Source organism: Bactrocera neohumeralis, chromosome 3 (assembly GCF_024586455.1).
Source record: "Bactrocera neohumeralis isolate Rockhampton chromosome 3, APGP_CSIRO_Bneo_wtdbg2-racon-allhic-juicebox.fasta_v2, whole genome shotgun sequence".
NCBI lineage: Eukaryota > Metazoa > Arthropoda > Insecta > Diptera > Tephritidae > Bactrocera > Bactrocera neohumeralis.
The window spans coordinates 73361444-73387634 of record NC_065920.1 but is presented as its reverse complement, the minus strand read 5'-3'; the positions used below and the strand labels follow the sequence as shown (position 1 = coordinate 73387634).

General features: G+C 33.4%; 1 protein-coding gene across 3 annotated transcripts in view; it reads right to left on the bottom strand.

Moving 5' to 3' along the window:
- The window catches only part of LOC126753350 (protein piccolo), an 83981-nt gene extending 62635 nt beyond the window's left edge, over nt 1-21346 (bottom strand). Inside the window, exons 1-2 of one of the 3 annotated variants that reach the window (XM_050464728.1) lie at nt 21080-21346; nt 17833-18191 (exon numbers count right to left, since the gene is read on the bottom strand). In XM_050464728.1, coding sequence (XP_050320685.1) covers nt 17833-17846 — 14 coding nt within the window. In that variant the 5' untranslated portion in view covers nt 17847-18191; nt 21080-21346. The remainder of the gene's footprint in view (nt 1-17832; nt 18192-21079) is intronic. The other 2 variants (XM_050464729.1, XM_050464730.1) reach the window with 2 other exon arrangements.
- Nucleotides 21347-26191: the final 4845 nt, after the last annotated feature.

The following is a 26191-nucleotide window of genomic DNA, read 5'->3' as shown; positions in this document are numbered from 1 at the left end:
TTTCATATTTTGAAAGCAAAAAAAATGTGCAATATTAATTTGGTTCAAAATAGTGCCCGTAGTGTCGAAAATATTGCTGCCGCTAGCCAATAAATTGAGGAAGACCAAAATCAGTCTCTAACAGGTTGTTCTCAAGCATTGGGTGACGATTTCTGTGACGTCGTTGTGGCGAATTTTTTGAAAAGATCTTGGCCTACATCCTTACAAGATCAAACTGACGCAACAATTGAAGCCGCTTGACCACCAGAATCATCAATAAAAAATTTAAATGAAATTGCAGCAGTATCGGGCGATTTGTGTTACTATATATATCGATTACCAAATATCAATATATTTTTTGCGCAACTCGTAAAATCTTTTCACATGTAGTATACTGAGTAATTGGTCTATATAATACTGTCGGACAACTGAATTTATTAGAATTAGAAGTTTAATTTATATCTACTTGTATAAATGTCTGTATTTTTATGAGCTTACCAAAGCTTAAATGCATAAATCTGCAATAATCCGTGTCACAACTGCATATTGTTTACCGCACAAAGCCCTACAATAATTCACATTAACTTTAAGAACAACAAAAAATATATTTTTGTTGACATTTTCATAGCCGTGCTAATTTTTGCGATTCATTTTGAGTGATTTATGATTTTGAACATAATTCATGGCCGCACGTTTAGCCATGATGATGGCGCTTGAACTTCGCCGGGACTATGCACAATGAAAATATATTTAAATATAAAAATAATATTATTTTAGGCAACAAGTAAAATGTTAATTTTTAAGTAAACACGGCGTATAAATATTGAAAAATGTATGGATTTACACACTTGCTAAGCGAAAATGACTACAAGCGGCTGAAAAATTCCATTACTGCAGGCGACAAAAGTCAATAACAAAAAAAAAAACAAAAAAAAAAACAGAAAATGTAAAAAATTAAAAGTAAAAAGTAAAAAGCTTGTTAGCATGCGCAGTGCTGGCCGCTCGTTTGGGAAGATTTTCACACATAAAAAATATGTTTTGCATGCCGCATGCGCGACTGCGCGCATTTAAATTGAATGTGTTTTTATTAAAGGAATTTATTATTGCATTTCTTGCGCTTACATATTCTTAGTACTTGTCTACATACAGCCACAGCGACTGTTGTTGTTGTTTACCTTACGAGTACACATTTTATGAGCGGTGTTAAGGTAATACAATACATCAAAATGTCGTAAAACGTAAATATTTGCAAAAGTTTACAAGATGCAATGACAACAAATAAAGGTGGAAGGTGGCTGCGCAAAGACGAGCTGTGAAAATATAAACCAAACTTCTCGCATAAATACAATGTACATACCATACATACATATGTATGTACATATGCACATAGTATTACCACCATCCAAAGCGCTTGACGAATTTCATACCGAAAGTTCACGGCGTGAAATTATGCAAAGAAAAGAGCGAAAAAATATATTTCAAAACAAATACGCTAACAAAGCCAAAGCCGATATGTAAGTAAAAAAAATTATATTTGCACAACTTTAAGCGATCACGTGTCGCGGTCTAACTGATCGACGACAGGCCATATCATGGATCGCCTGCCCGAGCATACGCTCGTTGCAATGACCAGAAAGTAAGCAGTCGCTCTACAACAATCCTTTCAGCTTGCGACGGATGAACGAGCTAGTCGCCGGACCATATTGACTGTCACAGCCTAATGCCAATGCATGCAAACCCTGTAGGAAATTTGATTGAGTTTTTGAAAATGTTGTGGATCTGAAGCTAGTACTATCTATTTATAAAAAACTGTCTCAAAAAGTACAAAATTTATGATTAATTCGAACAAGCAACATAAAAGAGAGGGCTCTTAAAGTTTATAAAGCTAGCTTGTTAGTACTAACTTGATGACTGAATACAGGATACATTAAGTTTGCCAAGAAGTTTGTATCAACCATAAGGAAACGTCGGAGACCCTATAAAATATATGTTGTTGTTGTTGTTGTTGTTGCAACGGTCCTAGTCCCCGTTAGGATTCAATAAGTTGTTATCGAGGTCATCCAGCGGTAGGCCCAGGAAACGTGGTGTTTCGACCGGGTCGTAGGGTTAGCAGGGCATGCAAAGAGGTGGTCAAGAACCTCCTGTTGCTCTAAGTAGACGGTTCCGCTACAAGCAGGTCACTGCAGGGATGATTTCTGCGAAAGGACCCCGGCGGAAACTGCTTGGAGAGGAGTTCATTATGATCGTTAACTGAAAGCATTCGGACCTCACTGTGAAGGTGTTCGATGGGAGATATCAAGAGGTATCCCATTGTAGTCTGGAGTACAGTGTTCTGACATGCCTGTAGCTTCCTCGTCTGCGCTTCACTGCATACAGGTGACCAAACTGGTGCGGCGTAGATAAGAACCGACCGATTACCTTGTATGTTGCCAACAACGTTTCTTTGACTTTTCCCCATATGCTGGCGGCTGGCGGCTTGAGAATTTTGTTGCGGCTCTGTACTTTGGCAATAATCGCGGTCGTGTGACTAGTGAAGGGACACAGGCTGTCGAATGTCACATCTAAAATCTTAGATTTATTGATAGTCGATATAATAGTGAAATGCGACTACAGTTTTCGAAAATATTTTTCGGATCGAAAGACTATAGCACATAGCTGTCATATAAACTGATCGACCAAACTCAAGTTCCTGAGTGGAAAACTTTTTTATTTATCGAAATATCTCCAAGAAATTTCGCATGGATTATTTTTCAAGGCAACGGTATAATTTCCGAAATATTTCTTCCGATCGAAACACTATAGCATATAGCTGTCATACAAACTGATCAATCAAAATCAATTTCTTGTTTGAAAACTATTTTACTTGTGATGAACACAACACTTTTTGTTTTCATTAGCTATAAATTTAAAATTTTTATTTCATATATCCACATTTTCCCTACAAGGTCGCTTTACAACCGTGACCATGCAATGTTGCGGTTATTACCACCGCCGCGCCATTTGTGCGGTGTAAAATTACGTTTCACCTTAACTTTTGTTTGTTTTGAAGATTTTTATTTATTATATTTTGTTGTTGTTTCGCCGCTTTTGTTGAACGAACGAACGAATGAAGCATCTCACTTGGCGCTAACCGCAATCGGACGCGCCGCTTCGCATCGCCGCAGAGATTCATCAAAAATTTACACTACATTTGCATTACATTACCACATTTATGCAAATTCCGTCGACACAAAAGAAGGCAAAAGCAAAGTGATCTTCGTCGTTGTCAATAAAAGCCGTTCGTTCAACGAGCCGCCGCCATACAAACACTTTGCAAATCGTCGCAATATTTGTGCGAACATTTACGACATTTGTGTTTTGATGAATGCTTTAATGAGTTATGGTGTAATGCTTGGCGGCGGCAATTTGCTCTTATTTATGGCGTTGTTATTGATGACGAACCGTGTGAGTTGCATTTTCGGAATTACTATTATCATAATTACAGTTATATTATGCTGTTATTTCTTTATCTGGCTGCGAATTCATATTTGGAATGTAATGCATGCATGCAGTGGTGTTTGGCGAAGCTGAGAACCTTTAAATGTTTTCACTTTGCTTCAGTTAAGCTCAGATGTGATATACTTAAGGTCAAAGAAAGAGCATTACCGTTAATTACTTAGCTGGATAGAGTCTATATGTATTGATGACTTGACAATGGACGATGAAGTTTGTGCGGGAATATAATATCCAGAGCTAGGCATAAGGCAACCTTTTAAGTTGCCAGACCACTGTAGTATATTTGAGTGAACGGAAAGCCTGAAGGCAATTCCAGAGTCAACATCTATGTAGACAGCCAAGCGGCAATCAAGCGAGTAACCTTATATCGCATATCGGCCAGAAGTGGCTTGGGAAGCACGCAGCAATAGAAAGTGTTGTCAGAAGTAAGTAACTTCACTTCTAGACGGTATTGCAAAGAATGGTGTACAGCTAATATCCGAAAACGTGATCAACAGTGGGAAACCCATGCATTGCCTCTACGACGATCTCGATAGAAGCATGATAAAGAAAATCAAAAAATTCTGATTGGCACTTGTTACAAGAGACTGTAAGAATATGATTGGGAATACTAACTGGTCACTGTCTGGTGGCGACACATGCCAGCAGAATAAGGCTGAGAGATCTAGAAGAATGCAGGAAATGTCTAGAGTGGGGCACCAGGGAAACAATGGAGCGTCTCCTGTACACTTGTCCCGCATTGGCAAGACTACGCTGTAAGCATGTAAGGTCTCCACGGTTTGATACACTGGTAGAGATATCGATAGTAAGGCCGCAGAGTCTGTTAAAGTTTGCTTCAAGCGCAGGTAGGATAACTACTCCTCTTGGACCTAGAAATTGAATGCCATCTAGTATCACAAAAGACCAAAACTGGTTTATGCGTGGTTCATTGGCGTACCTAATTTTATTAGAAAATTTAAACGTTAATCAAATGGGTAAACACTTGCGATTACTCAGCTGTTCTCGAATAAGTAACTTGTGAACTCTATTTAGCCTATTTTTTCTTACTCTAAAGTTTATCGAAGTGTTGATTTTTAGTCATCCGCTCGAGCGGGTAATTCACGCTTAGTCACTTGTACGCAACTTTTGTAATGTAAGCTCAACTCATGAATTAAAGTAGTGTAATGCAATTTTGGGAAAATATTAAGACCGAACTCCAACACACGTTGACGTAAGAGTTGATTATTCATACGCCGGCGATTATTCAATATTGCATTTTTCAATTCGAAAATGCTTCAATAACTCAATTTGTGCTAAATTTTTGCGCCGATAGCCTACCGCTTATGTAATTAGCATTCGACATCGGTTGAATGATTGCAACAACACAACTCGATTGAACGAACAAAAGCGAATTAAGCACCAATTCAACGCAAATGAGGATGGAGTTTTGTATGAAGCGCACATTTCCCTTGTTCGTTTGCAAGACAATGTGGCATTTGTCATCTCGCTGTTGTTACCGGCACATTGATTTGCCCATTCGTAATGAGCTCCACGCATGCGCATACGCATTGGCAACTAACAACCGTGACGGCCGCAACAAAAGAGGCTGCAGATGCGGGCAGCATTCAGCGCAAATAAACGAAATGAAAATAGTTACGCACAAAACACGATGGGGTGTGTTTCGAAGGCTAGCCAACTGTCTGGCTGTTTGGTCGGCTCTGCTGGTCTGGCTGATCAATGAACCACCGTGTTGCAGGCACATTTTTCATAGTAATCACCTCGCGACCGCGACTAGCTGCGCACATTTATTATGATTATTAATGTAACTCGCTGAATACTGATACGAGGCGATTGCAGCACAAAGTAATGATTGAAGTGCTGGGCTTTTTCGAGTGGACAGCCGACAACATGTGCGACAAGTATTTGCCAAGCCATCAGGCGATCAAGTCAACAGCTGTGCAGGCAACCTTTTAACCAACATACAGCCAATAACATCGGCAGTAAAATCATTAACATGGCATGTATGTATATACATACCTTAGCGCCCAGCTTAAGTCGCGACGCTTGCGAAAGTTCATAAAGAGTGAAAGCTTCACGGTATTGGCGTGCGCCAAAAAGTGCAAAGTCGCGAAAATATAATACGAGTACCAGCATGTGTAAGCATGACATAAATACATGTACATGTACATATGTACATATGTGTACATGTTTATTTGTTTTGAAAATAATACACAATCTGCTGGTTGGTAGCGATTATAAATTAACGAAAGGAAAATCACTGCTTTACTTTTGGTGCATGTAGTTACAAAAACAAACAAGATGCTTAAATTTTTGACAGTATGCGCTATACATAGATTGTTGTTAACATTAAAAATTGCTAAACCCCAAAATTTCGGGATCCCGAAAATATTCGGGACTGGTCGAAAACTTACATATGTATATAGTTTCTTAAAAGATGTGAAAATGTTGATTACTAAGCTTAAAAGATAAAAAAAAATTTCGGGACTTGTGGGGAAACTATAATTATTTATAAGACATGAGCATCCATATGCCAATTAAGAAGAAAGAGAAGAAGATGAATATCTGTATGAGGGTCTGTCATTGTCGTTATTATTAAAAATTATTAAATCACGAAATTTCGGGGTCCCAAGAAACAAGAATACATATGTATATATTTTTAATATTAGAGGTGAACGATGTTGGTTATAACGCCAAAAATTGGAACAAAATCAAATTGGTAAATCAAAAACTAAAGAACAAGTGTTTTCATTTAGAAATCGTCCCCAGTCAATTAATCTCAAAATTTGTTTGGACCTCCAAAAAGTAATGAACAAAACGCATGCTTTTTAACTTCAAACAATAATTTCAGAATCCCGAAAAATTCGATACATATTTAAAATCACGTATTTGGTTGCATGTAAGCTTTTCCGTTCTCAATTATCATTATTATTTATTTTATTTAAAATTTCGGTACACTGAAAAATCGGGATTTTGTAATTTTTAATAATAACGGTAACGACAGACCGAAAATTTTTGAGATCTTTTAAGCTTAGTAACCAACATTTTCACATCTTTTAAGGAAATATATAAGTTTTCAATCAATCCCGAAAATTTTCGGTTCTCGAAATTTCGGGATTTGGCTATCCTAATATCAACAATAACTCCAGCATATAAACCTGTCCGTGCTCAATTGCTATATAATTTTTAACTCCATACAAAAATTTCGGGATCCCGAAAAATTCGGAATTGAAACGAATTTAAATGTTTTACTGCTTATAAGCCCCTCCGTGCCCAAAAGCTATTTATGCCCCCATTAAGCAACGATATTCAAGCAACATTGGTTGTTGTAATACATGTTACTTTCGTTGGCGCCCACATACATATGTACACAAATGTATCGGCAACTCTGCAGCGCGCTGTATCTTATTGAATCGAACATTGTGTGTGTGAGCTCATTTTATTTTAGTTTTTGATCGTTTCTTGTAAATTTATTTTTCAACTACAATTCGCTTAACTACCGACCACCGTTCACCCACCGGTTATTTATGTTGGCCAAAACAAGTATCGGTTACATCTACCACATTTATAGCCATTACCAGCGCATGAGAAATTGTCGTGGCTGATTAGGCGTGTCATTGCTCATTACTCAATTTGTTGCAGCATTATGTTGCATCCCGAAAAAATTTCACTTGCATGTTGCAGGCAGCTGTGGGAGCTGTGCCCAGCAGCAGCGAGGAAAATTTTGTAATTTAAAGGTAATGTAAATATGCATAATTATCCGTGTGATTGTTTCGGTCAAAAGTTTCGGTTCAAGGAGAAACTCGTGGCTGCGTAGTTATTTGTTTACGAATAAGATCAGATGATAAATTTAAAAATATTTTTTCTTTGTATATGTGGAAAGTGAAAACGACACTGAGAAGAGGTACGATGTAGATCATTTTTTGAAAGATTCTTCACATGAGGAAATTTGAAAAGAGCTGAAGTCGACTTAAGCTAAGTCAAACTGTGACCACAACTTTTTTTTCAAATACAAATCGGTAAATCTGCGACAGAGACATTTGATATGATCAAGCATGCTTACCCAGATGTTGCTTTGGCAAGGAGTGGTGTGTTTCGGTGGCTCGAGACAAAGAGACAATCTTCGGAGTTATTCGAGTCCGACAAGACATTGCAGCCGATTGGAAGTTGTACCAAGACAACGCCCCGGTTCAAGCCGCCTTTCTTGTGAACAGCTACCGGTTAGCTGCTAATAGTAATACCCAGCCACCGACAAAGAGCTGCAGGCGAAGCTCAAAATGCCTCATGCGCCCAATGAACCTTTGGCGAACAGATGCCGCCTTTAAATAAGCGTCCACAATACGGTTTGCACCGAGGGGGCACCTACTCACGAGAGGGAGACAAAAAAGCGACATAGATCACATAACGACCAGCACCTAACATGCACAGTGGTCGAAGAAAGCCTTGGGCTCATCAGAATCGAGGACAGTAAGATTCTTATTATGGTGTACTGGAAACCCGAAATATATCAGACTGAAGCCGTTCTCATCTCCGTCTCGTTGAAACCTTGGCAGGCCTTTAAGTAAGTAATGAACGTCGCCGTATTTTTGGCCGTACAGGTTCAGGAGATGAACTCCTGATTAGTACCCGATCCCGACTTAGAACATAAGCTCCCATAATGACTTATTTAAACTCTCGCGTGGCCTCCCTGCTTACATAGTAATAGTATAATTTTACATTTCATTACAACATATATGTATATGATTTTTATTTTTTTTCTTATTATTTTTATTATTTTTTATTTACACACAGTACACTCCCACACATTCTTGAGCGCACATTGCATTCCACTTCATTAAGCACACATTCACTTTCTTTGCACATTCACTTTTTATGCTGCGCCGTAGGTACATAAAAATAGTATACACAAACGTATGTATATACATATATACAAATGTGTGTTTATATTCACTTGTTCTAAATAAATGCATTTTAATTCTTATGCATTGCACAAGTCAATTGGAACGTGGAAGTGCATGGATATCGAGCGTTAAGAATCAAGATCTGGGGCATCCAAGCCACTTACAAACGCACAGGCATATGTAAATATACAATACATATATGCTTTTACATACATATGTACGTTTTTATGCGTCTACAGTAGCAAGGCGAGATCGCTGAGTAAGTGCAACAGATCACACCCACATTTGATTACGTAAAGACTTATATATAACTTGACTTGTGCGAGTATATGGAATATACATACATACTACATATACAAGTATATATACATATGTACATTTAATTTTCCTCTTATTTTTTCTTTGTATATTGTGTGTATGAGAACATCACTCATTTACTTTTTTTAAGTGTGTCTATGAAAACGCTACCAAACCAAAGTTGATTAATGTTTTGGTGTAAATCTGTTTCACATAATTATTTAAAGTATTCATTTGAAAACACTTAACAAAGTTTTTAAAATGCAATCGAAATTCCCTGTAGAAAATTCGCTCGGGACCTGAAAATCACAACACTATATGGAAACTATATTGAAAGTGCGGGAACTTCTACATATGGAGGATGGAGCCATGTTTAGAAGTTCACGCAAGTAAGAAAAGTTCACTGCGTGTCACTCACGATTCTTTTACATATGGCTCAAGCAGCTCACGACTTCCGGTCTTAAACCACGTACCCTCTGGGTAGCCAACAAAAACATCTGTTTGAAGGCGAAACATCCCTCCCCAGGGTTGTGCGCTGGGTTTAGGACCCGCCACATAAGAAACATCCCCTAAGAAAAGAAGAAAACTGCCTCGGATAAGAGACCCTCCTTTTTGATGACGACCACTGCAAACGTATTAAGGATCCCCGCAAAACTAATACCGTTGTGTAAACTGTAGTTGACCAATACGAAAAACTCCGTCAGTATCGGGAAGGACCTCTCCGCGTCATTCGATACCAAACGAGGTTTCAGGCAAGGCAACTTCCTATCGTGTAATGGTCTTCAATCTACGCCTAGAGAAAATAATTCGAGCTGCAGATTTGAATAGAGAATAGAGGTACAATATTCTATAAGAGTGTACAGCTGCTGACGTATGCCAATAATATTGATATCATTGGCCTCAACAACCGCGCTGTTAGTTCTGCTTTCTCCAGGTTGGACAAAGAACCAAAGCAAATAGGTCCAGTAGTGAACGAGGGCAAGACGAAATATTACGTCTACGATAATTACGTCTTCCTTGGAACCAGTATTAACAGCAACAACAATGTCAGATTCGAAATCCAATGCAGAATAACTCTTGCCAACAGGTGCTACTTCGCACTGAGTGGGCAATTTAGAAGTAAAGAAGTCTCGCGACGTACAAAGACCAAACTCTATAAGTCACTCGTTATTCCCGTCCTTCTATATGGTGCAGAGACACGGACGATGACAACATCTGATAAGTCGGCGTTACGAGTTTTCGAGAGAAAGGTTCTGCGAAATATTTATGGTTCTTTGCGCATTGGCAACGGCGAATGCAGGAGTCGATTGAACGCTGAGCTATATGAGTTATACGACGACATTGACATAGTTCAGCGAATTAAGAGACAGCTACGCTTGCTTGGTTATGTTGTCCGATGGATAAAACCACGCCAGATCTGAAAGTATTCGACGCAGTACAGTATATTTATTCATGTACAGGTAAGTGGAAGATCCGATCGTACCAAGTCATTATAAGTTCATATTGCTTACACTTTGTACGACAGCGCGCTCAGCCTTAGAAGTTGATAGAATAACACATATTTTCAAAAACTTTTCGTGTTAATCGAAAGCAATTTAAGTATAGTCCAAAAGAAAATAAAAAAAACTATTTCTCTATGTATCTAGCATAATGGTCTGTTTTGGTGCTTTTCTTGAAACATGTTGAAAGTTTTGTTTACAAAAAGTGAAAAACCGAAATTTGTTTACGAAACATGAGTCAATGAGTAGATGATTCATTCAAAGTATACAGAAAACATATGTAGCTATATAAAAAACTATATGTATACATATCGTAAACAAATAAATTAGTTAATGGTCAAACGCCTGCTGTGGAGATTATAATTAAGCAGGAAGTACTAAAAGTTGTTTAAAAACTAAAAGAAATGGTAAAAAGCAGGAATCGTAAAAAACTCGAATGAAAAACGAAAGTGAGAGTAATAAATTGCATTAGATTATTGGGATTTTTTTTGAGTTTTCAGGAATCAAGTTTTTGGCTTTGAAGATTCTATGAAACACTTGCTTATAAAATGTTTATTGTAATGTTTAACTGTAATTGTGATCTCGGCGATATATGGTTTCAACAAGACGTCGCCACTTCCCACACATCGCATGAATCAATGGATTTACATATACTATATTTCGGCGAATAGATAATTTCATGTTTTGGGCCGGTCGATTAGCCACCAAGATCGTTTGATATCAAACGGTTAGACTTTTTCCTGTGCGGATATGTAAAGTCTAAAGTCTATGTGGACAATCTCGCTTGAGGCCTTGGAGTAAAACATCACTCGTGTCATTCGTCAATTACCAGTCGAAATGCTCGAACGAGTCATCGAAAATTTTACTCAAAAGATAGGCTATTTGAGACGTAGCCTCCGCTAACATTTGAAAGGGGTAATCTTCAAAAAATAAATGCCAAGGAATGTTCTTTCGAATAATAATAAATATCACCCATTAAATTTGAAGTTTCTGTGTTTATTCTTCAAAAAAAAGAAGGATATAAGGAATAGATCACTCATCTTTTTCTCTCATTTACCTCACGAAATTAGTTTCGTCATAACCCTGACCTATTTTATCTTTCACTTCCTTCCGCACGCTTAACATCACAGACCGTTTCTGTTTGTTCTAGTGACCTCTTTTAAACACTCATTTCCACGTGCAGACACTTTGATGCTTTCAGTATCGAAGTGTCAATTGTCAATATGCGAAATTTCTATCAAAATTTTTTTTCAAATCTCTCTGCAATCGTGTACGCTGGCTCATTGTCAAGACGCCGCATATGTTGATTTTATTTACTTAGACATTTTTATGACCTATTTTGCTTGGACAGCGAAAAATTAGTAAGTTATTTATGTTTTTTCTGCAAAGAGTCGAGAATAAGAATGACTAATACCGGTGCTTGTGTGCGTATGTATGTATGTACTTGTGCAAAAATAACAATTAGCGAAATTGAAACAATGCTTCAATAATTCAATTATCCGGCGAGAACTTTTACTGTCATTCGCTCACTGACAAGTGTCAGTTGCCAAATGTCATTATCTCGAGTGAATTACGACAGCTGGTAGGGTTTTGTATAAGCCTTTGTGGTTTTTGAATATTTATATAATATTTATGCGCGTTTGAATGTTTTAGAATATTTTATATATATCTGAACTGCATTCCATTCGATATTTCACTGCTCACTATTTTGGACTGAATTGAATAATATGAATATCTCCAACTCATTACATACGTGTAAAGCTAGATCTCTACAGCAGACTTTTTAGGCCAGTTTTCTTTTAGTAACTATTCGGTTTAAGCTGATTAAAGCTTAAAAAGCTCAAAGCTCCTGAAAAGCTCAAGGGTCCTGAAAAGCTTACCGTTGGAGTCACAGTCTCCTAATCGATTGTTATTCTATTTTTATTTAGCAAACCAGTCGTTTCGGCTTATACTAGATGTTTTTTCGATTAGACACTCCCAAGTTTGAATAACCGATTTGTTTTTATTATATGTATATATATTGGGTTGTCGAAAAAGTCTTTTCGTATTCCTAAACAAACTTCAACTTATTTTTTCATATTTATACTAATAAATAAATAAACAAAAATGTACCATTTTGGTCGACCACTTTTAACCATTTTTCTGCTGGAGACAATATTCCATCAGTGTAAAAGTTTCATCAGCGTAAATCGACATTTCAAAATTTACAGAACGGCAGCAAGCGAACCATTGTTGTGCTACCCAAATTGATCGAACAGCAACACCTCCATAGACTTCACAAATTTCATTGATGGCTTGCATGGCATTCTGCCCTTTTTTATACAAAAATTTCAAAATATAGCGAATTTCTTCATTATTTTCACTCATTTTTGAATAGCTGTAACTTTTTTTCAATTTCCTCGAATTTATTTTTTCTTCGGTTAAATGAAGCTTTAAACCTTACCTTTCCAACCCTACTACGACACAATGTGATTGGTAGTACTGGAGATATACGACTGCAACGACAACTATTGACAAAATACAAAAATACTTTTTTGACTAACCAATATGTTGGTTATATTGTTTATATTATTTTTTTAACATATTATACAGAACATTTTTGATTTTCAAAACTATAATTATTCATTCATGCTTAAAATTAACAGTTTGGATGACTAATCGAAAGTGAAATAGTTTTAGTTGAGATTTCTTTTTATATTTTATTTTTATTTATTTATTTTTATATTTTTTTCCCAGCAATTTTTGTGTTTAAATTCGTTTTACTTTGAAAAGTCCCATATACTTTTTATTTTCAGTCTCTCTCCCACTCTCCATTGTTCTTAACCCAAAGGAAATTTTTATTTTATGTTGTTTTTAATGTTTCGAGTTCGTTTTCGCTTTTCTTTTTTGTAAACACGTGTAGATTAAAGAACAACTTTCTGCGTCAACTAAATTTTAATAGTTGAAGAAATTTTTTTCTTATTTTTAGAACTAAGTTTCTTTTCAGATTTTATTTTTTTATTTTAGCATTCTCGTTGTGTAATAATTTGCTTAAATTATGTGACCTTGAATTCGCACTTCACCGGAGAAGTGAACTGGATTATATATGATTCATCAATGGATTTTTAGAATAAACAAAAAACATGGAATATCAGAAAGATTAAGTTTATTATGAAGATAGATATTGTATTTTGAAGATCTGCAAGTAAAAGTGAATATATTTTATTATTTAAATTAAAAACTAAATTTTCTAAACATTTTTTTCCATTGAGTAATAGCAACAAATATGTCATGGCATAATCAACTAAAAAAATTATTTAGAAATTCTGGTTCAGGTCACAGTTATTTTTCAAAAATATTCCACTTGAAATATTTATAAATTTTTTATTTATTTTTTTTTTTTATTTTTATAATTTTTTTATGCCTTATTTACTTAATATTTATTTATTTTATTTATTTAATGGTAAAAGCTCATTAATTTTCAGCAACTGAAAAATTAAAGCACAAAAACAATAATTATGAAACTGTCAGAATTTTTAACGCTTCTTATTTGTTATTGACTGCTTTCAACATTTGCTAATTGTTTGCGAAAATAAAAACACTCACTAAGCACTGACCTAATTTAAATTGAGCACAAATATGCATATTGGTAATTTGGAGCAGCAAATTTTAAAAATAAATTTTTGGTTGAAAATAGAAATGACGAGACATTAAATATAGATATAGTTTAAACACTATGATTTTTGTTTATTCTATTCGAATATATTTTTTCTTAATTTCGGAATATTGTTTGTTTTTATTTATAATTATTAATATTAATAGTTATGATTTTATTAATTCACAACCTGTTAAAGCATTAAAATCGTAAAATTATAAAAAAACAAGTGTTTTATAATTTTTTTTCCGATGCTTTACGACAGGTTGTGAATTGAACAAATATTTTTTGAGGTATATATATTTTCTTTTAATTAGAGTTGTTGTGGAATCCGATAGTTGTGGGAATCAGAATTGAAACCGATAAAAAAGTGGAGGATGTCATGAATGCAGATATTATTAGTTTGATGTTCGAAACAGAATTTGTATCATGGTGTCTCAAAACCACTTTTATCGGGTTTGATATCAGAAATAAAGCAAGAAGATAATCGCTAACAAATTTGCGTTGCTATTTCTGTGCGCTGTTAGGCGGTTGAAAAACGTCTACTCCCGTTGATATGCCACCTCTGCTAAAAACCCGCAATATTGGTGCCAATTGAATTACAGGTGGAATCGTCGAGGCTGCATTCTGATGATATTTAACACCATAAGAAATGCATCTTTATTCAGTCGTTAATGTGATATGAATCGGTAAAGTAAGCACGTATAGTAACACACAAGTAAATACAAGCTAAATTCCACTTACGATTCTACTTTCCTTTTAATTTTTTCATTTTTTTCTGCTTCTAAAAAAAAATTAAAAATTGTCGAACTCATTGTATATTTTTTTAAAATTGCTTTGACAAGATTAGTTACATTAGTAAATAGCTCATTCGAATATTGGTTTTGCGTATGTTCGAAAAAACGAAAATCCAAAAGGTTTGCAATTCTGACAGCTAAGCAAATCTGTCTTGGATTCCACAACACCCCTGAATAATTTTTAAGAGAGTAATCTAGTCTAGAGGACCCAATTCGACAATTGAAAAAATAATGAAATCGATATTTTTTACTATTCACTTTTATATCATTAGTTTATTCATATTTTGAGAGTACAATTCCGAATTTTTGATTAGTACAAGTGTCATCATCACAAAAACCTAAAAAATTAAAAATATTGTTTTCATAAACGGGTGCCTACTCGAAATAAACTGCAGATTTTTCACTCGTTTTTTTTTACTTTCTGGAGTTAAAAAATTTCAGGTTTTACTGAATCATACATAGAGAGTTATTAAAAAGTGTCTAATATGTAAATAAAGACTAAACCGGCCCAGTTGCCACGACACGAAAACGGCTATAACTTGAATTTTAAATACCTTATAAAAATCCAGAGTAAAATATGGAAAAGTATTTTTCTAACTTTAACAATTTTTAATAAAATTCGGTAAAAAAATAAATGTTTGAATTCCTTTTAGGTTTTCATTTAAAAACGAAATTAATTTTTTGACAAATGTAATGATTCTTCAAATAGAAGTTTTGCTAAGTATTAAAATTTAAAGCACAGAACTAAAATTTCAAAAATTCCGAGCCGTGTTTATCAGCTTACAATATTGTGATCGTGGCAAATTTGATTTCGAATAATTTGTTTTTTTTTATGCGGAAAATTTGAAAATATCCGATGATTTTTTTTATTCACTCATTTTCTGATTTTTGATATATATGCACTTTAATAATCTATTAATCATTTCGAAAATTTTTAGAATAAAATCACTATATTATGATTGTCGCAAATTTGACTTCAAATATTTTTTTTCTGCGGAAAATATAAAAAGATTTTTTGTTTTATTTTAGAGGATTATTTACTCGTTTTCTGTAAGTTTTTTAAGGTTTTTTTTAAATTTTTTTTGCATAAATTTTTTGTATACTTTCATATTCGGTGAATCATTTGAAAATTTTTGGATACCCTTAACAATTTATAAATTTATAAAAAAAAACTTATTTTTTTGAAGCACAAATGCTTTTAACAACTTCCTTATAGTCTCTTTTTCTTGTTCTACTGATTATTTATTTAAAACTATAACTAAATATACCCAAAAATTAAGTACACTCCGCACTTTCTTATTATTAAATGTTTGAAATCTTTCAACAGTGAAATTCCAAAATTGTTCAATGACATTTACTACAGAATTAGGTGCATTAGTAAATAAATTTGTTTGAAAAATTTTTTCTAGATTTTGTCATATTTTTATAATTTTTTTTCATCAACAAGTTTTTATGTCGTTTTTTCATTAGAAAATTCAGTTCTATGAAAAAATAGTTTCAATGAAATGTCAACATTTTGCAATAAGGTTTTTCACAAAACCTCGTATATTACCGATTATATGGTGAACAAATTGGTTTTAAATTTATTTTCTAGATTTTTCCGCATTTTTATAAATTTTTCTTCAAAAAATTATTTATATTATTTTATGAAAAAAATAGTTTAAAAATTAATTTCGACTTTTCTCCATACCATTTTGTACCAAAATTCAGAAAAATGTACTCAATACTTAATTTTAACTTACACGCACCTGTCACGTGCATAGAATCGTATATTTCAAAATCCGCCTACCCAAGTTATCCACTCGCCGGCCATATTTCAATTAATTAATTGTTTATGCGACAGTTTGCGCGAATAAAATTTTCCCATTTCAACATTTAACCGGTTGAGTTTAGGAAAACAAACTAAAATTTGCTATGGCATTGCCCTAAAACAAATTCACACACACGCACACACTTCAAGGTGGAAATGCAAACACAAAACTGTAGAGCGCAATTTTTAATGAGTGATGTATGAGCGAGTGTGTGTGTGAGTGAAGACAGTTAAATGTCAAATAATGCACTGGCTGAGTGCAGTTGCCACTAAACATGCTAGCAATGGTATTTCCGGTGCGAAATAATGTGAAGAGAGAATAAAAATTAATTAATTGAAGGCAAGGGTTGCGCTAATTAAATAATTTTTTAAATGCAAAGTATTCGGTAATTAAATATTTCTTAAAATGATTTTTGACAATGTGCGTAGTTATATCATAAATTTAATTAAAAAAAATATTTAATTACAAAAAAATTTTAAATTTTAAATTTAATTTTTATTTTTAAATTTAATTATTTTAATTATATTTAATTTTTAATAATTTTAATTCTTTATTTATTTATTTTTTTAGTTTAATTTTTTTTCAACTTTAATTAGATTAAAATACAAAAAAAAGTAGTTTAAAATTTAATTTTTTTTTATTTAAATACTTTAATTATATATAATTTTAATTATAATTGAAATTTTTTAATTTAATTTTTTTTTAAGTATTTTATTTTCAAAATATAAATATTTTTTATTGCCCAACTTTCACAAATGTATGTCTTCCTGTTTATTTTTTAATCACTTTTCATTTAATTTTTTAATGTCTTAATTTATTTTTATTTTGCTAAAACATCGGGCGCGCACACGCCGCCCATAAACCCACAATAGTTCGACACTTAGCCAGCGCAAGTTGGTCGGGCGGGGCCAGCTGACGCAACGCATTAACCGTCATAAACGCTGCGCTGGCATGTCGGCGCTGGCGGCCCTGAGGTAGTGGGCGTTGTTGGCCTTCAAAGTGAAGAAAGCCACGACAAAAAATAAATATTATATAAAAATACAAGAACCTCACACAGTATTATTGGCAGCACTATTTGCCTCCTGTGTTGGCGTATGTGAGACGCGGCGCTCTTTACAGAACACACTTTGGAGGGTAAGAACTGCACAACTCGATATTGAGGTTTTAGTAAAATGTAATATAATTTTTAGGTTGAAAAAGAATGTGATAAACGATAAAAGGGAAGGTAAGTGGCAGTTAAAAGTATTAAATATGATTTTCTTATACTCTTCCCACTATTTTCATTAATATATTCTCTTTATAAATATATATTTTTATTTTTATTTTTTTTTTTATTAAAATTTCCGCAATTATTCCGCGGATTTTGATTTACTTTTTTCTTTAAAATTAAATGATTAAAAGTATTTTTTATAATTTACTCACCCCGCTGAATTCATTGCTGTCCGGTTTGTTGTTGCTTCTACCGTTTAGATGCGTTTATGCTGAATTTTTTTTACTCAAAGCAAAACTTTTGCCAAAAAATCGTTGTTTCACTGCTTTGGTCGGTGTTTGCGTCGATTTCGTTTTTGGTTGACAACAGTCAGCACAGTCCACCAGAACAAGCACTTTCTTTCGTTTGCAGTTAATCTCTCTTCGTTTGCTAGCTTTACCGCAATTTATCTTTCAAATAATCTCATTAGAATTCTAAGTACCGCAGCGTTGTTATTTTGCGTTACGTTTTTACTTGATTTTTTTTATTTATTTTTTATTTATATTATGAGCCGAAACTTATCACCAAATCACTGAAAATTCACAGGAAATATATAAATATTCGCCAATAGTGGGCGTGAAATGAAAGAAACAGTTTGCAGGTTGCAAAATTGTCTTCAAACTATTTTGGGTGTTTTGTTTAAGTTTTTAGTTTTAAGTTAATGTTTGTTTGTGCTTTTTGGTGTAATTTATAACCTTAAATGTCGTTGATTATCAAGCCTCAGAAATACAATTGAAAGCCAAAAGGTACATATAAATTTCAAACACTTTTTCCTATAACTTTAAAATGCCTTTAAAAAGTTGTTGTTCACATAAAATCAAAATTCTCTTGTAATTCTTAACCGCTTTACAGATTTCAAATTTTTTTTTGTAATTTTCAACAGCTTTATAATTTTTTAAAAATTAATTAAAATTGAAAAGTTTATTTAATAATAAGAAAAACGTTCAATTCGTCTGCCAGGAAGCTGCAATACCCTTCACAAGTGAGTTTACTATAATATAAATTGTATAAAAAGATATTAAACTTGATTTTTAACGATCAGTTTGTATGACAGCTATGTGCTATAGTGGTCCGATCTGCACAATTCGCTCGGATGTTGAAGCGTTGCTTTAGATAATAAGTTGTGTCCAATTTGGTGAAGATTCATTCTCAAATGAAAAAGTTCTCTATACAAGGACTTTATTTAGGACGGTCAATTTGTATGACAGCTATGTTCTACAGGAGTCTGATTGAAACAATGTGTTCGGAAATTGAAGCGTTGCCTTGGATAATAATCTATGCCAAATATCAAGAAGATTATTTCTCAAATAAATAATTTGTCCACAGAAGAACTTCGTGGAAAACTTAATATGTACTTCAAGATGAAATTATGAAAAAAGGGAAAATATTTGTACAGTTGTATCAATGTTATACATTATTATTTTTGTTTTGAAGGATGAAGAACGGAATCATGTGTAAAAGTTCTCGCAAATAAGGAAAGTTCTCTGAGCGCCATTTACTTGGGAGTGGCCAGAAACGATTATTTTACACAGTATGGTTCAAGCAGCTCACGATTTCCGGTCTTTGACCTAAGAACATCCGTTGGAAGGCGAGGCAAAACATCCCCTCCACAGGGTTGTGCGCTGGGTTTGGGACTCGCTACGTAAAAAATATTACTAATGAAAAGAAGAAAACAGCCACAAAGGTGCAGGCTGCCGTGTTTTTGTTTTTTGTTTTCAAAAATATATCTTAAAAAAGGGAAATTGAAAAACATATTACTCCTATTAGAAAAATGATTTCGCCTATGAAAGAAGGATTTTAATTTTCAGGTATATTCTGAACTTCAATTTGGAATGAAAATGGATTTGCTGGTTTGAAACGTTTTTGGTTCCTAAATTGTTACAAATTTAGTTTTTTTATAAAAGATATCGTCTTTTCAAACCAATTTGTATGATACAGAACAAGTTAAAAGTGAAAATTATAATTTTCAGATTTCAAAAAATGTGTTCAAAAAAAAATAAAATAAAATTTAAAAAAAATTTAGCCAAGTTTTTCTTCTGAATCTAACTTCATCAAAAGTTTTAATTATATTAATTTTTTAGAAATCATTTAAAATTTTTTTAAAAACTATAATTCAATGAAAAAAAAATTATGTTTTATTTTTATTTTTTTTAATGTTAGCTTTAAAAAAATTTTAAATGATTTTTAATAAATTAATATAATTATAACTTAAAAAAAAATTTTTAATTAATTGAAAATGATTGAAATTAATGATTTTTTTTTTAGTTTTAGTTTTAAAAAGAAATTTAAATATTTTTTTTATAAATTAATATAATTAGAACTTAAAAGAAAAAAATATATTTTTTGAAATAAAAAAAAATTTTCAAATAAAAAAAATATTTTTTTATTAAATTACAGATTTTAAAAATATTGTAAATGAAAAATTATTTCATATATTTTTTTTTAGTTTTAGTTTTAAAAAAATTTAAATGATTTTTAATAAATTAATATAACTAGAGCTTTTGGATAAATTTAGATTCAGAGAAGAACTTGACTTAAAAAATGTTGAAATTTTGAAGAGATTTTTTTATTTATTTGTATTTCCCTAATAAAAGTTTTTTCTTAGAACTTGTAGTATTACGAAAAAAGAGTTTTTTTGGAATTGAAATACTATAAGAATAATTTTTTTATTATAACATATTGTTATTTTTAGATATTAAAAAATTCCGATTGTTTAATGTGTCATTTATTTATTATTATTACGTTTATTTTGAAAAACGTTATTTTTTAAATTAATTTAAATATGAATGTACATATTATCTGTTCACTGTAAATGTAATTTCTGAATTTGTATGATCACCAAAACGATCACATCACAGTTTTCTTAAACTTAGTCAGCATACTTAGTTTTTCAAAGTTTCAAAGAAGCAATTTTCTTACTTTTTTTGAAAGGCGTTATTTAAAAAAAAATATAATATATTTGAGTATGAATGTACATATAACTGTTCACTGTAAATGTTATTTTTGAATTTGTATGATCCCTATAACGGTCTGATCACATTTTTTACACTTATTTAGTTTTTCAAAGTTTCAAAAACGCAATTTTTCAATTTTTTTTTAATTTTTATTTTCAAATTTTTTCCACCAGTCTTCACAAGCACTTTCTTAATTAAATTTCACAGTTCAAGTTTTACTCCTCGCACTTTTACAATAATATTCTCGCACATCGCTTTGTTTTTCACACCCAAAACTCGTGTTCGAAATCAAAATCGTTAATATTTTTTGCACTTTACACACGAAATTCTGAAATTCTTATTTTAACCGTTCGCAAATCACATTAATGTGTTTTCTTGTAATTTTCATGCAGCTATTTTTAACTTTATATATTTATATATATGTATATTGTATATATGTATGTAAGTACATGCGACGGCACTTTACTTTTTCTCACACGTTGCAAGCAATTTGTGAATTCTTCAGCGAATTCGCACTTTAGATTACAATTTCAGATTTATTTTTTATTATTTCGATTATTGTGATTACTTTTTTGCAATTTTTCTTGTTTATTTAGAAATTGTTTAGCTTCAATTGATTTCTAAATGTAATATGTAATAATTCTTGTTCTTCTTCGGTCGTTCTTTGGTGATGGTTCTCACTCAGAAAACAACGCGTTTCTTCAAGTAGCCCAACTCGCACTGAATTCGCAGGAAAATTTTCCTCAACATTCTAGCCGAAAAAATGTTGAAACTTTGTGAAAAATTCGTGCGCTTCGGTCAAGCGGTAAATTTGCGCTTGTGTATGTGTGTGTGTGTGCACGGTCGAACTGTATAAAAATATAAATTTCCTTGCATGTATTGGTGTTTTCCCATACATTTTGTGTCTGTGTATATATGTGTATGTGTGCCGTGTATTGGCCATGTTGGAAAACTCACGAATAATATGCTCGCGAGATTTTCGGCCGTTTTCGTTTAAATAAATAAAAGATTTCGGAAAATTCAAAGCTAGAAAAAGGAAATCGGCGCACACACAGCAAGTGCATGAATACGCCGCAGTACATATGTACGTATTTGTATATAATATAAGTAATATATAGTATAGAATTTTAGGCGAAATTGCGTGTGTGCTACGCACGAGTCCGTTAATTCGGTTTCAATATATTCTCTTTTCGATTTTTTTCTGTCTTTGGGGGATTTTCAGTTTTGTTCTAAAATAAAAGGATGAGCAATGTGCTGTGCGTGCCAAGGCGAATCCCCGGAGTTTGGCAAATAAATTTTAATAGCGTGATTTGTTAGTTGAAAAACAAAAATAAACCTTATTTGCAGAATAATAATCACAAATGTCATGGAATAAAAACAAATGCACAAATTTATATATTCAACTATTTATTGCTTTTAAAATATTGGCACTTCAATGCCTGAAAAAATGCTAAGGGCAAAATAAAACGAGCTATTGATTTGAAACTATCCACACGTCCTCCTCTCACCAAGAGACGACTCATTTTGAAAAACCCAACTGACCGATCAAAGTCATGTCCTTCTACCCTTCTTGAAACTGGTTTTGATAACCGAAATGACAACATCTGTCTGTATAGACGCAATCTATTGTCGGCGTCGAACGGAATGTTAAAAATTATGTCCTCCTACCCTTCTTATACTTAGTTTTAATAACCGCAAGACCGGTTCGGACCTTATACATGGACTGTAATGCTTGCTCCTTTGACAAGGCCCAAGGCTCTGACTCCGAAAGGGCCTTTTTAATATCAATCGTCTTACGAAAACGTCCTCTCTTGACCTTATCCATCGATGATAATGTTTCCTTCTTTGACTAGGCTCAACTATAATTGAGTTATGACTCCGAAAAATTATTTTTGACATCGACCATCATAAGAAAGTTTCCTCTTAATGAACAATTTAATATACTTGCACACCAAGACCGATTCTTGCCCTTTATCAGCCATCAACTACTTCGACTTGGATACTGGAAAACTTTAATATGATAATTTAGTAAATTTGCTAGGTTTTTATTCGCACTGTAGTTTATATTTGTGTATTTCATATATTGCCCAAAACTAGAGTTGTTTAAACCTATCCGTATACTGACAGATCGAAAAGAATGCAGAAAATATCTAGAGCAAGGCACCAGGGAAACAATGGAGCACTCTTCTGCACTTATCACGCATTGGCAAGACTGCGCTGTAATCTGTATCTGGGGTTCCCACGGTATGATACACTTCGCGTCAAGCGCAGGCAACCTAAAGTATGACTACTCTTCATGGACCTGATAACTGAACACCATCTAGTATCGCAAGGGACCATAACTGGTCTATGCGTGGCTCATTGGCCTACCAGACGAACCTAAACCTATCCGCAATCGAATAAATTTGTTAATTTGTCCTTCATTGCCACAAAAAAGTGTCTCTTGAACTCAATTCATATTAAAATATATTCAGTTTGTTTAACATTAACTTAAACTTCAAGTAGAGCTACCTCTTAGTTTAAAGTCAGAAGGATAACAACTCTGGAATACATGTTTTTAAGCGACTGCTTCAAAGCTTGAAGCCAAAAGTGATTTAGCTTTGGTTGATTTTAACCTTTGTTCGAAAGATGATTTCCATATCGGTCCCAAAGGTGATTTCAATCTCAGTTCCAAATGTGATTTTGGTGTCCGTTCCAAATGTAATTGTGACCTCGGTTGCAAAGACGATTTCAACCTTACTTCCAAAGTGATTTCAACTTCAGTTCCAATGGGGATTTCAACGTTAATTTCAAAAATGATTTCAACGTCAGATCCAAAAGTGATTTTGTCTCAATTCTAAAGGTGAGTTCAACCTCAGTTTGAAAGATGATTTCAATAACGGTTTCTAAAATGATTTCAATCTGTGTTACAAAGTAATTTAAACCTCAGTTCCAAAGGTAAGTTCAACCTCAGTTTTAAAGATGACTTTAATCTCAATTTCAGAAGTGATCTCAACCTCAGTTCCCAAGATGATTTCAACCTCATTTCCAAATTCTATTTTCCCCTAACTTAAGGAGCTGAATTCAACCTCTAAAGATGATTTTAATTTCTACTGCGAAAGTGTTTTCAAACCAAGTGAGTCGCAAAAAATTCCGCATCCGTTCTTAATAATGAGGAGTTCTCTTCCTCATCAGTACTCAACCGAAACAAAGCTTGTTGACACTTCAAGGTGTTGCAATTATGTCGCACTTCCCAACACATCCCTGATTTCATTATTGAAATGCGTAACACAGTTAGGGAAATGTCAACCAACACGTTCGGTCTATTTAGCATAACCTCCAAAACCATTCCTGGTGTTCAATCATAATCATCACCGCCGTCATAACAAAGCAGTGATCACTACTTATCATCTTTTTTCGTCCCGCTGACGTCTCCTGTCACTTACAAACCTTTCTAATACCAAAGAATTTCTTTTTTTCGCATTTTTTTGTAGACAACTGTAGAACTTGACATAAGCACATCTTTTTTTGGCCCATCCATTATATATTTAACAATTTTTTGCCCGCACTCACAGCTGTTGATCAAATAAATACCACTTTACCCCCCACACGGGTGCGAGCAATGCCGACCAATGGTCACAACGACAACTAATGTCAAACCCGTTGCCGCTGCTGCTGCTGTTGGCGAACGCAGACAATAGATTTTTCATTTTTTCCCGATAGTTTTCCTGAAAGCTTTCACGCGTACACGAGCCCAACGACGATGAATGTATGTACGTACTTACCCATGTGTCTGTATGTGTGTGCGTGTTGGCATTTTGCATTTTTCACCCGTTTCGGCTTCCGAGCAGTTTGCGTTCGACGTTGAGTACCGCATGAATTTTGGCATGCGACCAATTTGTCTAAATCGCATACGAATCAAATGTGTATTGTATTTGAAGAGGAAAAGAAATGGAAAAAGAAGAAGATTTTAACATAGAAAATTAATTTAAATGAAGTATATAAAAGTAAAAACAAAACAACTGAAATGATATAACAAAAAAATTGTTTGCAAAAAATATGACTTTATTTATAGAATTAATTTTATTATTGAAAGAAGTGAAATGTAATTCAGAAATGCAGTATTTTTTCGACTTAACTAGCAAAAGCAGTTTCTATGATTGACAGTTCTTTCTCTATCTTTAGTTTTAATCGAAAATTGAACAATCAAATTTTAAGAAAAATGCATTGAATGATCTCCGACCAGACTAGGATTCGACGATATTTTCCTTAATTACGAATTTATCTATACTTCAGTTAAAGTTTCTTCTTAATCAAACGTTTTTAGCCTCAATTTTTATGGGTATATGGTTCAATAAATCTTTTCAGATGTAGCTGAATGTCAAAAGTCGTCAATCCCGTCTATGGAACTAAAATTAACTTCAATAATATATTCTTGAATAATGTAAATAATTTCTAGCGGTTACAAGATTGGTCTTTGATCTGCAAGTCGTTAAGGCGTTAAATCCACATCTTAGGTAGATCACTAAGTAGTTGATTTTTTCACAGCCAACTTCAGAACAAAGTCGTTGGTCAATACAAATCGAATAAGAACTCGAGAAATTGCTGAAAGACTTTCATAAAATGTTTTACACAATCGCGTAATTGTTTTTATTATTATTGTTGTGCGTAAATTGGAATTAAAAACGTAATTACTTAGCGAACGACCAGCGAACATGTCAGAAAAACGAATTTCTATACTCTTGCAACCTGTTGCTACAGAGTGTACTAGTTTAGTTCACCTTTCAACCGGTATCACTGAAAACTAAGCGAGATAGAGGGTGACGAGAAAAGTTAAAATCCAGGTGATGCTCGTCCGTCCGCCCATGCAAGCTGCAACTTAAGTAAAAATGAAGATAGCTTGATGAAATATAGTAGTATAGAAAAATTACGAGTTCGTAGATGGGCGTAGTCCGACTATTGCCATGCCCACAATTTGTGATATATATAACTGAAATTAAGAAATAATTCTTCTCTTATAATGGTATGTCTGTATCTTGAAAATGTGTTGAATCGGACCAATACTTCCCTTAGCCCCCATATACTTAAAATAAAGATTTTCGAACTTCCGAACAATGACTTTGTACCGCATATATCGGCAAATATGTGAGTTAACTTAGTGGAAATAAGAGACCGTGTCTTACACGTAACAGTGTACCTTTGTGCCAAAAATAGTTAAATTTGAGCAAAAACTTGGTCTAGCCCCCATATAACTAATATCAGGATTTTCGAACATACGGTTGACTTTACGCTATATGATTGGTTTTACACCTTAAAGTATTTCCACCGGCTTTGATTTTTGCAAGTTGCAAGAGTATAAAATGTTCGGTAGCACCCGAACTTAGCCCTTCTTTACTTGTTTGTTACTATTATTATTTTTTTAAGTTAAAATTTTTGATTTTTGACAAAATGACAAAAAAAGTTTTTTTATGAAAAACAAATTAAATTTCAGATCACCAGGCTTGCAAAATCAAAATCGATATCAAACAATTTTATTCTTTGATCATTTCTGACAAATATACATATCTATGAAGGCCGTATGGAATTTTCAGCACGATCG